General features: G+C 40.3%; 1 protein-coding gene across 7 annotated transcripts in view; it reads right to left on the bottom strand.

Moving 5' to 3' along the window:
• The window catches only part of LMF1 (lipase maturation factor 1), a 742,944-nt gene that overhangs the window by 70,147 nt on the left and 657,308 nt on the right, over positions 1-15,489 (bottom strand). For all 7 annotated transcript variants that reach the window (XM_072600903.1, XM_072600855.1, XM_072600875.1 and 4 more), the window contains one exon: positions 5,407-5,590. In XM_072600903.1, coding sequence (XP_072457004.1) covers positions 5,407-5,590 — 184 coding nt within the window. The remainder of the gene's footprint in view (positions 1-5,406; positions 5,591-15,489) is intronic.

The raw sequence follows: 15,489 nt of genomic DNA, 5'->3' as shown, positions 1-15,489 counted from the left end.
TTCTCCCTCCCTCTGACCCTGACCCTACTCTTTGAGAAGGCAAGCAATGATACCCACTATACATATGAAGTCCTACAAAACATATTTCCATATTAGCCACGTTGCCAAAAAAAGAGCAAGAAAAATAAAGTGAAAAAATATGCTTCAAACTGCACTCGCAGTTTATCAGTTCTCTTTTGGGAGGCAGAGAGCATTTTTTTTTTTTGGTCATAAATCCTTAGGAACTGTCATGGATCATTGTCTTTCACAGCTGATCATCCTTACAACATCGCTGTTATTGTGTATAATGTTCCGGTTTTGCTCACTTCATTCTGCATCAGTTCATATGGGTCTTTCTAGGTTTTTCTGAGATCAGCCTGCTCATCATTTCTTATAGCACAATAGTATTCCATCCCAATCAAATACCACAACTTGTTCAGCCATTCCCCAATTGATGGGCATCCCTTTAATGTCCAATTCTTTGTCACCACAAAACAAGTTGCTATAAATATATTTGTACAGTTTTACAGCCCTTTGGGCATAGCTTCAAATTGCTCTCCAGAATGACTAGGCCAATTTATATCTCTACCAAATGCCCCTACTTTTCTACATCCTCTCCAGCATTTGTCATTTTCTTTTTCCATTATATTAGCCAATCTGATAGGTGTGAGACGACATCTCAGAATTTTTTAAATTTGCATTTCTCTAGTTATTAGTGATTTAGAATATTTTTTATATGACTACTGACAGCTTTGATTTCTTTTTCTGAAAACTTTTTTATATCCTTTGATCATTTATCAATGGCTCTTAGTTTTTATAAATTTGACTCAGTGTTCTATGCATTTGAGAAATGAAGTCTTTATCACGTAAACTTGCTGCACTTCTAACTTGCTGCACTCGTTTTGTTTGTGAAAAATCTTTTTAATTTCATGTAGTCAAAATTATCCATTTTTATATCCCAAGATCCCTCTACCTCATGTTGGTCACAAATTTTTCCCTTATCCATAGATATGACAGGCAATTATTTCCATGCTCCTCTCATTTGCTTAAGGTCTCACCTTTTATGTTTAAATCACATACCCATTTTGACCTTATCTTACTATACCGTATGAACTTCCTTAAAGAGGAGACAACTAAGACCCAGAGTAAATGGCTTACTGAGGTCACATGATTAGTAGAACACAGAATATAAAGAAAGGGATTTTATACCTATTCCAAAGATGTCTCACTATTCCATCTGGAAAGGTGTACCAATTAAAGAGTTTTGACCTGTTAAAAAATCTGAAATAAATCTAGTCCTTGCAGGACATATAATGAAATGAAACTACCAACAAAATTCAAATGTTATTTCAGGGGAAACTACCACTTCACATGGAACAAATATTCTAGGATAGAACTCTATGCATTGGTTTATTGGGTGACCACTTCTTGCTGTCTTTTGAGTTACTACATTGGTGAGAAATAGCATCCTGAAGAGTATAAAGAACCTCTTTCCTCTTACATCTGGCCTGTTTCCTTGTGAAATCCCTGGGCATATGAAACAAATTCTTCTTGGGACAGAAATTAGGTGATGAAGGAGGTAAGTGCACATCCGCCCATGCTTAATTAGGCCCTTCTCCTCTTGGTTAAAAAAAAAATCCCATATTTCCTTTTTCATGATTATCTGTAGCATAGTGATGCCAAGTTCAAATTCACAGCCAAGCTTCACACTCCCCAATGGGCCTCCAACTCTCACCTTTAGTGTGATATCCTAAATCCTGTGATTCTGTACTTGCTGGAGAAATGAAGATTAAACATGTTTTTAAGGTTAGTGGCCATTTAATGACTTGCTTAATTAAGGAAGCAAAAGGTCCAGCATGTATGTGTCTGAACTATTATAATTCCCCAAAGATGATCAGAGCTGAGCCATGGGATCAGTGGGAAATAGTGGGAAACTGAAAGTAATGAGGTACACAGGAGGACTTGGCTCCCCACTGAGCTTTTAAAAAGAAGGCATTTGTAGGACTGATTCATCAAACCTTGTGACTTCACTTCTCCATCCCCAAAATGAGCTTCATACCATGTGCCAACAATCCTAAACACCCGCTGGTCCCAGATACAAAGCCTCAGAAAGTTCAAACAAATGGAATATCTTCTACCCTTTAATTTTGTAAGGAAAAGATAAAGACTTTTTATATGTGTACAAGCTAACACCATTTGTTTATTCATAATATTTTACATTTAAATATTAATAAACAGTTTTACATTTAAACACATTTATTACCACTATTAACATATAGCTTGTATCCCCTTAATAATAAAAACTCATTCCTATAATGTTTTAATATTTACAAACAACCTTCCTCACAATAAGTCTATTAGTTAGTTAAACAGTACAGATATCATGATCCCAATTTTATAGATGAGGGAACCAAGACTCAGAGGTGCAGTGAGTAGAGTGATGGACTTGTAGTCAGGAAGAACTAAGTTCAAATCCTGCTACAGGCACTTAGCTGAGTGATCCAGGTCAAGTCATTTAACCTCTCTCTACCTCAGTTTCCTCATTTGTAAAATAGGGATAATAACATCACAACTCCACAAGGTAGGTGTTGTTGAGGGACAAGTGTTGTGATCCTCACCCTATTGTTGTGAAGAGTAGATGAGATACCATACATAAAGCACTTTGCAAACCTTAGCACGCTACATAAATGAAATTGTTATCAGAGAGGTGGAGAGGCCTGCTCAAGGTTATACAGCTAATCCAAGTCAGAGCCATGTCTCTCTTTCTATACAATTCAATTCCTTTTCAACACAAAAGGAACTTTTATGGGAAGGACACATCCTGGAGTCATCCCAATTTTCTCCTCCTGCTGTTACCTCTATTGATTAGCCTGTACATTGACACTGGAGACTCATGAGGATGACTGGATTGATGTGCTTTAGTCACAGTGCCTCACATAGAGTAGGTGGTGGTGTTCGTAGCCGAACGTTGTGTTAAGAGGTTTTATGGTACAGCACTGATAACACTTAATTGAGAAGAAGATCTGGGTACTAGGCCTCATTCATCCACTAGCTGCTATACCACCTCACATCTTGAGCTTGTTCCTTCATCTAGATATCTAAAATGCCTAGAAAGCAATTTGTGTGAAAAGGACCTGGGGGTCTTAGTGGCTTGTAGGTTTAACATGAGTCGCTCATGAAATGTGGCAGCTAAGGGAACAATCTTTCCATTACTAAAAGGCTAGCGTCCAGAGCAAAGGAGAGGACAATTCTATCCTACAAGACATCTGGAGTATCCTGGGGGTCTCAATTTAAAAGGGCTAGAATCCAGAGTGGAGATGGCAGGGTAGACAGATAAAGCAGCAATAGTAGACAAAGGAACAGGATAGGAACCATGCTACAGAAGAATTGTTTGAAACAACAACTGGGGTTGTTGAGCCTAGAGAAGAGATTTAGAGCAGGAGAACATAGCATTTGTCTTCAAGTATGTAAAGGGCTCATACGTGGGAGAGGTTAGACTCGCAGGGCTTGGCCCTGGAGGGCAGAACTAGGGGTAATGGCTACAAGTGGCAAAGAGTTGGTCAGCTGAGGTTGGATGGAAAGGAAGATTCCCCAGCCATGAGATACTGGAGAACTGGCTCCTCATCCTTGTTCACTGAACGCCCACTTGTCAGGTGTGGGGTAAAAGGAATTGCTTTGGAACTTCGAACTGACCAAATGGCTACTGAGTTCCCTCCCAGCTCTGAGATTCTTGGATTCTGTTATCATCAAAAAAACTCAAATCACTGAAGACAGGGCAGGTATTATTTTTTATATAATAATCCTAATAATAACAATAGCTAGCAGATAGCACCTATTATGTTTTATCTAGATAATGTGGTAAGTGCTTTACAAATACTACCTCACTTGATTCTTAGAACACCTCTGAGGTAGGTGCTATTATAATCCCCATTTTACAGATGAGGAAACTGAGGCAAAGAAAGGCTAGGTGACTTTGTCCAAGCTCATTCAGTCAGTAAGTGTCTGAGGCCAGATCTGAACGCAGATCTTGCTGACTCCAGGCCTGGCAGTCTATTCACCGCTCCATCTAGATGCCTACTTCTGTGTTAATATAGCATGGAGTGCACACACACTGCAAGTTCTGTACCAGAATTTGCTGGTGCTGTTTGTTCTTCATTGTGGAAGAGGACCATGGCATCAGGAAGGTGATGCGGTGACTTGTAAGTGAATTGGATTTAAGTGAGGCAAGGTTGTGCAGTCACCAGCCTCACTCTTTCCTCCAGAGCCATCTGAGTCCAATGGCAAGACAGAGATCAGAACAGATGAAGATGGCCCTGTATTCAGTGGGAGACCTTGGCCTTTTAAAGGGAAGATCTTTCCCAGGCCTCAGTTTGTCTGAGGGAACACCCAATCAGTGATTAAAGCTAAATAGGAAATAAGGCAAAAAAATAGCCTCTATTACCTACTCCAAAAAAAAAAAAAATCAATTTGCGAGAGGAAGACCCTCAGGGCCTCTGGCCAGAACAAAAACAACTACCATCTCTACTCACTCAGAGCCAGCAAAACCCAAACAATGACCAGCTGAGGCTTGGGACCTCCTACTGGCCACTCAGCGAGAGCCAAAGTGATTTGGGTTTGAGGCCCAGTCAAGTCGTTCCATCTGAATCCCAATGGGCTATGTTAAGGCCTGGCTTTTTTTCTGTGCTGTATTTCAAGAAATCACAGACTACGGTGCTCATGGAATTAGAAGGCTCAACTTCTCCGCTTACAGGGAAGTACACTGAGTCTCAGAGAAGTGAATGCAGCTGACTGGGCCACATCTTTTTCCTATCTCCAAAGCCCTGGAGACTGTATTGGTATCCCCGAGGCCTAATACTGTACCTGCAAATCTACAAATAGCACAGCTCTTCTAGAACAAGGCTTTCTAAATGCAGCTAAGGCAGTTAGCCCCAGCATCGTCCGATGCTCTTTCCTGGTTGGGTGTCTCTTCCTTGGATGCCACCATCCCTTCATGCTTTATTACATCTCAGAGCAAAAGGGATTTCAGTGCTCCTCTCATTCAACCCTCCTTCCCTTATGTATAGAAAGGGAAACTGAGGCTGAGAAGGAAGTGATTCACCCAAGATCACACTATGAATTAGCTGTAGAGCTAGGAACAGATTCCTCTCTCCTGAATCCTAGCCTAGGACTCTTACTAATGATGCAATAAGCCATGACAGTTTTTGGGCAAATTTGGGAAGAAAAAATTCAAGAAATGACAACATTCAACATAGTTAGAAAACATTCTAACATGAAGACTCCCTGACAGGAAGCACAGCCTGTGCCCTCCAGGTAGGCAAATGCAAATCATCCACAAGCCTCTCATTGTACAATACCTGGATATGCCCATGGGAAATCCTGATGGAGACCATTGTTTTGAAGACTTATTCTTCCCGGAAAATAACTCACCATATCTCACAGGGGGCTTATTCTCCTTTGCCTCTTCAAGCTGCATTTTGTGGACTTGATCTTTAACCCCTCCCTGCTGAGAGCCAAACAGGAACCCCAAGGCAGCATCATCGAAGCAGGCAATACTGGGAACGATGGTCAACCAGTTTAAGAAGCTCAGGTTTCCACTAATGATAAGAATCACCTAAAAGAGGGGGGGGGGGAAGAAGGAAAGAAAAAGATGTATTGAAACTAGTTCCCTCTAACAGAAGCAGCTTTACTAGCTGATGGACCAGTTTTTTTTCCACAGGAGAGAAAAGAGAATATTTCTGACACTTAATGGTTTAAAAATGGCTGTGATTTGTGGAAAACTGCATGTCAAAGGAATCATAATTTCAGGGGACCCAAAGGGCAATTGAGAGATGTGTGATGGCTGTAAAAAAGCTACAGCACATTAACAGTGATGACCCATGGGGCAGAAGAGGCATCATTAGAGGCATGTGTAACAGGAAACTGAAGGGAACCTGTCCTGTAGCAGGAACAAGGGATGACAGATGGACAGCCCAAGTTCTACAGTGGTGTCCACTGAAAGAATCAAAGGAAGGTTTCTATTATAGCGGATGGACTGTGGTATTGTAGAAAGAAGGTTGGATTTGGAGCCAGAAGATGCTGAACTTGAATTCCAACTCTGCCACTTTCTATACCTTTGATCATTCAGTTTCCTCAGTTGCACAATGAGACATTTGGGCTAAATTACCTAAGGTCCCTTTCAGTTCTAGATCCTATGATATAAACTTCAGAAAAAGGTCTATCTCAAATGGTATTTTTTTCTATTTGCAATTTTTATTGATTTTTATTTTTATATCACTGTCATCCCTGAATATCTCCTTGCCCCTTTCCCTACTCAGTGAGCTAGCCCTTGTAACAAAGAATTTAAAAAAAAAATAAAGATCAGCTAACATGACAAAAAAGGGAGATGACAAATGTTGGAAGGGATGTGGGAAAACTGGGGCACTAATGCATTGCTGGCAGAGTTGTGAACTGATCCAACTATTCTGGAGAACAATTTGAAACTATGCCCAAAGGATTATAAAACTGTTTATACCCTTTGACTCAGTAATCTGCATCCCAAAGACATACAAAAGGGAAAAGACCTAAATATTTATAGCAGCTCTTTTTGTGGTGGCTGAGATTTGGAAATCATGAGATCTCCCATTAATTGGGGAATGACTAAACAAGTTGTGGTATATGATTGCAATGGAATAATATTATGTCATAAGAAGTGACAAGCAGTATGATTTCTGAAAAACCTGGGAAGACTGACATGAACTGATGCAAAGTAACATGAGCAGGACCAAGAGAACACTTACACAGTAATGGCAATATTGTAGGATAAAGAATTGTGAATGACTTAGCTATTCTCAGCAATACATTCACCCAAGAGAATCCTAAAAGACTAATGATGAAGCATATTATCCACCTCCAGAGAAAGAACTGACATTGTCTGAATAAAAACTGAAGCTTCACTTTCTTTGAGTCTTCTTATATAAAATGACTAATATGGAAATATTTTACATAATTGTACATATATAACCTTTATCTGATTGCTTACTGTCTCAGGAAAGAGGGAATGGAAGGAATGAAGGATGGATAGAATTTGGAACTCAAAACTTAAAAAAAAACCCAAATGTTAAAAAAAAAAATGGTTTTAACATGTAATTGGGAGGAAAATAAAATGTTATATATTAGAAATAAAAAAAGAAAAGGAAGTTCAGCAAAACTATCCAAGACATAAATCTGATCTGACGGTGTATGTAATGTTCCCTGCCTGTAAATCCCCCGACCTCTGCAGAGAAGGAGGGAAGGATGGATTTTCTCAACTATTCTTTAGGACCGAACCTCTTGGTAATTATAATTGGGGTATTTCTTTCTACCATGTTCTATTTCTTTCACTGACCCAAATGAACTACATCTGTGTGTCCTACAAGAGTTGGTAAATGTGATAGCTGAGTCACTGTTAGTGATATTTGAAAGATCATGGTAAAGAGGGGAGACTTCACAGGATTGGAGAAGGGTAAATGCTATTCCGTTTTCAAAAAAAGTAAAGGGTACACAGTCTGCAAACTATAGGTTAGTGAGCTGGGTCTAGGAAAATTCTCGAGAGGACCATTAAAGAGATGGTTGGTGAACATCTATAAAGGGAAGAGGTGATTACAAAGAGCCAACATGGCTTCATCAAAAACAGATCATATTCAGGCTAACCTTGTTTGCTTTCTTGATAGGATTACCAAGAATAAATGAGGGAAGTGCCATATAATCATTGTTACTGGTTCAGTATCAGTGTAGCAGAAAATCTCCAGCAGAGTACTCAAGGATCTATGCTTGGCTTAAAGCTACTGAATATTTTTAGTCAATGATTCTGATTGGAGAATGGATGGTATGTTCATTTTATGTGTAGATAACACAAAACTGAAGGGATAATTAACTCTGTGAATGATGGGGTCAAGATCCAAAAAGATCTTGACAGACTAGACCACTGCTAGTGGTCTTTCCCAATGCTCAAACTCTTTAATTCTGGGAAAATATGACTGTGATCAAAGGTCATTTCTAAAATCAAGATTCATTTTGACTTGAACTGTGCACAGTTAATACTTATCTCCAGCTTGGACATCTGAACAGTAGGAAAACAGTTAGATATTTCTTGCAAGTACTGTCTACAATAAACTGGCATAGATTTTAATGTCTTTGCACAAGGTAACCAATAATAGTATTTCAGAACTTTATAGCTGAAGAAAAATGTATTTGATTTTAGTTGTGAACCTACGTATGAGGCAGCCTGGCAGAGCAGATAGAGAGCTAAGGTTGGAGTTAGGTTACATAGGTTCAAATCCTGTCTCTGAAATGTATTAATCGTGGGGCTGTTGGAAAGTCGTCTGACCTCTATGCGACTCACGCTATTCCCCTAAGACTTATCCTCTAAGTCATACGCGCTGGTGCTATAAACACATCAGGAGTTTCCACAATGACATAATTGTAAGCTCAAATCAGGAGTTCTCCATACTGATGAAATTAGGGGCCTTTGAATATTCATATAAAAATGTATCCTAAGTAACATTCCTAAACATGAAACATTATGAATGTTAACAATCAAAGGGAGTTGAAACCAATAATTTTTAAACTGCCAAAAGTCTTGTTCAAGGAATTAAAATACATCTGATTTTCCCACAATATCAGTGAAATTAACTTTAAAAAAATAAAATGCTTTTCATAACCTTGTTTCCTGACCACACTCTACAAATTAGACAGCACAGAGTAAGTAGTACATTAAGTGTGAAGTATTAGGAAAATTAGGACTCCATTGATGCTGTGAAACTGATCTCAGTAATAAGAAAACAAGAAGCCAAATTTTAATTTGTTTATTGTCAGGTGTTGAAATTTGAATACTATTACCTAGAGAGGGAATTAGACTTGGTTTGTGTTGAAAGTAAGACATATACAGAGAAGCTACAGGGAGGCAGATTTCAGCTTATTACCAAGGAAACCTTCCTTCCCACTGGAGCTCTCTCTTCGGGAAAGAAGGAGCCAACTTTGGGAGTTAACATCAGTGAATGGGCACTGCCTCAGTCAAATGACCCCTGTTAAGGACCTGAACTTAAAAAGGCTGATGATCTCCACTGCATCCTGGGCACTTCCAGTTGTCTTGTCTATATCTGGCCACTGGACCTGGATGGCTCCGGAGAAGAAAGTGAGGCTAGTGACTTTGTACAGCCCTCCCTCACTCAAATCCAATTCACTTGCAAGTCATATTGTACTTTCTTGATGTCATGGTCCCCTTTGAGAATGAAGGACAAACAGCAGCAGCCAACTGGGGAGTTCATTAATTCTTGAAGACCAAAATCACTGGGGAAGCTGGAGGAATGCAAGGTGATCTCTGTAATCTTTCCAACTCTTCCATTCTATGATAATCTCACAGTTACTCTTTTCTTGACATTACGATGCCTTTTTACATTATCAGGGCATTCAGTCTTCATGAAGAAAAGAATTTCAAATGAAAATCATTACTGTTTTATTACTTGTCATTAGAGAGACATTGGATTTTGAAGAAAGAGCCAGGAAGACCTGCAGTCCAGTCTAACCCGTCACAAACTGGTGGTGTGACCCTAGACACATTACTTAGTCTTTCAGTGTTGAAGGCCCTAAAGGGCTACCTGCACATTTCATTAAAGATCTGTTATATGATGTGACTTTTTCTGTTAAACTTTACTAACTAAAGAGAAATATGAGGCTAGTCAATTTCATCTCTTTAAATAGAGACTCCCCTTTTGGGTTCCCATGAATTTACTCTAATCTTGGCCCATGGGAATTTCCTTGGCTACAGAAGATACCAGGATTAGCCAAAAATTAATTTCTTTTGGCTCTCTTACAGACATGGAAATAGTAAAAACTTATTAATTCAGACTCCATTAATTTGGGATATTTCAGACAGTGCAAACTGAAAATATGTTTTAGGGAGATAGTTTTTAAAAAGTAAGTATTTGCTTTCAAGCATTTAGAAGCACACATCCCTAATTTCCATGGTAATTACAAATCACTCTTATCTATGCATTAAGTTTGATCCCATTAAGACGTCTTCTAGGTAATAATAATTTCTTAGGCTCTTCTGAATTAATAAACTTAAAAGCAATAAACTAGTTTTCCTTCAAACTGGTTTACAATTCAGATGTTTCACCATTTGTAGGTAGGCCTTATCCATCCCCCTCAACTAGCTAAAATCATTGAGATTTTACATCTAACTTACAGATATTTATTCTTACTACAGGTAAAAATAATTCTCTTTTAGCATCTAACTCTGGTGTCTTAACATGGTATGGAGGAGGCAGGGTCACCCTAGGCTCTGGAATACTAACTAATAATTGCTTTGTGCTTTAATGTTTCCAAAATGCTTTACCAATGTTATTTTATTTTATCCTCACAACAACCATGAGAGCTTGCTAGCTCTAACCTTATTATTATCCCCATTTTAAAGATGAGAAAACTAAGGCAGAGTTAAGTGACTTGCCGAGGCTCACACAGCTAGTAAGTGAACTGAGGAAAATGAGCCTTCTTGATTCCAGGCTCTATCCACTGTGCCACCTAGGTGACTGGTCTTAAATTTAATTTGTATTACTAATATTTAGTAAGTCTAGAAAGTAACAAAATAGTATATCCAGTACTAATTCGTAACGATTGCCAATTTCTGACGAGTAAATGCTCACAATGAAAATTTAACTGAAAGAATGTTTTATCATCAACAGAAACAGGAGAATTCAGAGGAGTCGGTTTGGGGAGAAATATGAGTTTGAGATGCTTACAGGACATCTGGTTCAAAATGTCCAGTGGGAAATTTATGTGGGGATATATAGAATTGGGATTCATGTGCATATAATTAATAACCGAATACACAGGAGCTGATGATATCATCAGATAAGACTATCTGTCTATCTATCTCACTGGAGGGTACTGATAGTGGCGTGACAGGAATAAAGGTCCAACTAAGGTGACTGAGAGAGAGAGTCACAGGTAGGAGGAAAACCACAAGAAAGCACTGTAAGAACTCAGAGGAGAGGGAATATCCTGGAGGAGGTCAGGAGTGCCAGATATTCTAAAACTTATTAGCTCTTTGGCTTTGGGAGTGTCCCCTAGCTTATTTGAGTCTCCATTTCCTTATCATAAAATGGGAATAGTTGGGGGGTGGAGCCAAGATGGCAGACTAGAAAGACATACTTATGCAGGGTCTCCCCCTACAGCCCATAAAATACCTGTAGAGAGGGACTCTCAACAAATTTTGGAACAGCAGAAGTGGAGAACAACAGAGTGGAGGAGATTTCCAGCCCAAGGTGACCTGAAAGGCCTACGGAAACATCAGGTGCGCCAGACATGGAGCCGAGCGCGGAGCCCAGCCCAGCCTTGGCTGCACTGTGCAGCATGATGCTGCACGACAAGACTCTGGGAGGAGGACACCTCGGGGGTGGAATCTCCAGTCACAGCAGCGGGTCCTCAGATCCCTTGGCCCACAGGCGCCAAAGGTCAGTGATGGGGTTTTATCAGCTGGCCAGGAAGGGAGAAGGGCCTTTCATAGCTCCGGCAGCAGGCAGCAGCCACAGAGGTTGCACAGCAGCCCATACAGACCACTCCATTGTTGGAGCGTAAAAACCCCTGGGGGCACTGAAGAGCTGAGTCTTACCTCAGCCCTGTGTGGAGGTCCTGGCTGAGCTGGTCTTTGTCTCACACTGAATGGTGGCTCTGCCCATTAAGCTTATCTGAAAATCAGCCCCCAGTGCTGACTGGGCAGAACTGGAGGCCAGGTGGCTGTGGAGAGGTAACTGCTAAAACTCTGGGCATAAAAATCCCTCTCTGTGTCCACACCAGCACATGCTTGATCATGCCACCTTGGAGGAACTGAGATCTCACAGATTCCCACAGTATACCCTACTCTTCACAAAGGATTGAAAAGTCAAGTAACTGGCTGGGAAAATGCCCCAAAAAGGGAAAAAAACATAAGACCATACAAGGTTACTTTCTTGGTGAACAGATATCTCCTCCCTTCCTTTCTGATGAGGAAGAACAATGCTTACCATCAGGAAAAGTCATAGAAGTCAAGGCTTCTGTATCTCAAATATCCAAAATAAATATTCAATGGGCTCAGGCCATGGAAGAGCTCAAAAAGGATTTTGAAAATCAAGTTAGAGAGGTGGAGGAAAAACTGGGAAGAGAAATGAGAGATGCAAGAAAAGCATGAAAAGCAGGTCAACACCTTGCTAAAGGAGACCCAAAAAAATGCTGAAGAAAATAACACCTTGAAAATACAGGCTAACTCAATTGGCAAAAGAGGTTCAAAAAGTCAATGAGGAGAAGAATGCTTTCAAAAGTAGAATTAGCCAAATGGAAAAGAGGTCCAAAAGCTCACTGAAGAAAATAGTTCTTTCAAAATTAGAATGGAATAGATGGAGGCTAATGACTTTATGAGAAACCAAGAAATCACAAAACAAAACCAAAAGAATGAAAAAATGGAAGATAATGTGAAATATCTCATTGGAAAAACAACTGACCTGGAAAATAGAACCAGGAGAGACAATTTAAAAATTATGGGACTACCTGAAAGCCATGATCTAAAAAAGAGCCTAGACATCATCTTTCATGAAATTATCAAGGAAAACTGCCCTGACATTCTAGAACCAGAGGGCAAAATAAGTATTCAAGGAATCCACTGATCACCACCTGAAAGAGATCCAAAAAGAGAAACTCCTAGGAACACTGTGGCCAAATTCCAGAGTTCCCTGGTCAAGGAGAAAATATTTCAAGCAGCTAGAAAGAAACAATTCAAGTACTGTGGAAGTACAATCAGGATGACACAAGATCTAGCAGCTTCTACATTGAGGGATTGAAGGGTGTGGAATACGATATTCCAGAAGTCAAAGAACTAGGACTAAAACCAAGAATCACCTACCCAGCAAAACTGAGTATAATACTTCAGGGGAAAAAATGGTCTCTCAATGAAATAGAGGACTTTCAAGCATTCTTGATGAAAAGACCAGGGTTGAAAAGAAAATTTGACTTTCAAACACAAGAATGAAGAGAAGCATGAAAAGGTAAACAGCAAAGAGAAGTCATAAGGGACTTACTTGCCAAGCCTAGAGGCCTGTATTGGGCTACCCGAGTCTTTCTTACCTGTCCCAGGTCTTCGGTTGGCCAAACCGGATAAACGTATGAGAAGCGGGGAGAGAGGGGGAGGGGAGAGAGGAAAGAAAAGAAGCGGAGCCCTACTTTCCTCTTTGGCTCCACACGTGCTAAGAGAGAGCTTTCAGGCTTCCTCAATCCTACTTAATCTTCAGCCACACAGTTTGCATCTCAATACCATGCTGTTAGGTAACTAGGTGTGCTCCAATCCGGGACGACCTCGAGGGCAGGGAGACTCCACCCATCAGGTATCTCCGGGGGAGAGGCGGAAATACCCAAGCTAGCCGAGCTAGCTCAGTCTGACCTTCTCGAACCCCCGCTGTTCATGGAGGGCCTCGTAAGACTCTAAGATTTAGAAGTCCCACTTTTACCCGCCCGAGACCGTCCACACGGAATTGAGCTTCCAGTCCCAACACTTACTAAAGTTGAACTGTTTACATTCTTACATGGAAAGACAATATTTGTAACTCTTGAAACTTTTCAGTATCTGGGTAGTTGGTGGGATTACACACTCACACACACACACACATACAGACAGAGTGCACAGAGTAAATGGAATAGGATGGGATCATATCTTAAAAAAATGAAATTAAGCGGTGAGAGAGAAATATATTGGGGGGAGAAAGGGAGTTATGGAATGGGGCAAACTGTCTCTCATAAAAGAGGCAAGCAAAAGACTTTTCAGTGGAGGGAAAAAGAACGGAGGTGAGAGAAAAACATGAAGCTTACTCTCACGACTAAAGGAAGGAATAAAATGCACACTCATTTTGGTATAAAAACCTACCTTACAATACAGGAAAGTGGGGGAGAAGGGGATAAGCAGGGTGGGGGTGATGATGGAAGGGAGGGCAGTGGGAAGAGGGAGCAATTTGAAGTCAATACTCTTGGGGAGGGACAGGATCAAAAGAGAGAATAGAAGCAATGGGTGGCAGGATAGGATGGAGGGAAATATAGTTAGTCTTACACAACATGACTATTATGGAAGTCATTTGCAAAACTACACAGATATAGCCTATATTGAATTGCTTGCCTTCCCAAAGAGAATGGGTGGGGAGGGAGGGAGGAAGAGAAGTTGGAAGTCAAAGTTTTAGGAACAACTATCGAGTTCTGTTCTTGCTACTAGGAAATAAGAAATACAGGTAATGGGGTATAGAAAGTTATCTGGCTCTACAGGACAAAAGAGAAGATGGGGACAAAGGAAGGGAGGGTTGTAAGAAGAGAGGGCAGATTGGTGATAGGGGCAATTAGAATGCTCAGCGTTTTGGGGTGGGGGGAGCGGAGAAATGGGGAGAAAATCTGGAACCCCAAAATCTTGTGAAAATGAATGTTAAAAGTTAAATAAATAAATTTTTTAAAAAAATCAAAAAAATGGGAATAGTTATATTTATAATACTGTTCATTTCACATAGCAGTTGTAAAGAAAAATCCTACATAAACTTGAAAATGCTATATAGATGTGAATTATCATCTTGAAATTCAAAGCTTTCTATAATCATGATAGAGGCCTCTGCCAGGCATGAAAGCAAGGACTCAGTGAGGTGGCTTGGATCTTGTCCCTCAGAATAATATAGATTTTGGTAGTCAGAGCTCATTGTGAAAGAATTTTAACTTTTTTTTTTTTTTTTTTTAGCAATCTTGAGATCTTTTCTTGTATGGGGGTGAGCAAAACTTCCATACAAGGTAGTATTTTAAGTCAGAAAGACTATAATAGGCCCCTTACAAATGGAGTCCTTGTAGAAAGGGAAGAGGCTCTCTTTATTTTCTCTATATTTTATACTGTGTTGAATAAAACAAACTATATGCTTATGTCCTTGTTAGCTTGAGTACTCTCAGGGGAGGGCAGCTAGGTGGTACAGTGGATAGAGCACCAGTGCAGGAGTCAGGAGGACCTGAGTTCAAATCTCACCTGAGACACCTGACACTTACTAGCTGTGTGACCTTGGGCAAGTCACTTAACCCCAATTGCCTCATCCTGGGTCATCTCCAGTCATCCTGATGAATCACTGGATTCAGATGGCTCTGGAGAAGTAAGGCCAGAGACCTGCACAGCCCTCCCTTACTCAAAAACAAAGTCAAGTGCAAGTCATGTCATTACTTCTCTGACGGCATGGTCTTCTTTGGCAATGAAGGATGAACACACACACACACACACACACACACACACACACACACACACACTTTCAGGGGACTTGAAGGCATCCCTTTCTGTGGAAGTCTCATATGCTGCTGATGTTCTCAAGGGTCACCTGGGTAAAGGCAAAGTGAGCCTGATATAAAGTTACCAGGATTTCCCATCAATCAGAGAACATTTGAGAAGCGTTATCCAGTTTACCTGGGTCAGTCATGTTGGATCCAGGGTCCAAATGACACATGGGTTACAGGAGGAAA

This window comes from Notamacropus eugenii, chromosome 1, assembly GCF_028372415.1.
Source record: "Notamacropus eugenii isolate mMacEug1 chromosome 1, mMacEug1.pri_v2, whole genome shotgun sequence".
Classification (NCBI taxonomy): Eukaryota; Metazoa; Chordata; class Mammalia; order Diprotodontia; family Macropodidae; genus Notamacropus; species Notamacropus eugenii.
The sequence above is the reverse complement of the archived record's forward strand: the minus strand, read 5'-3'. Positions and strand labels throughout refer to the sequence as shown.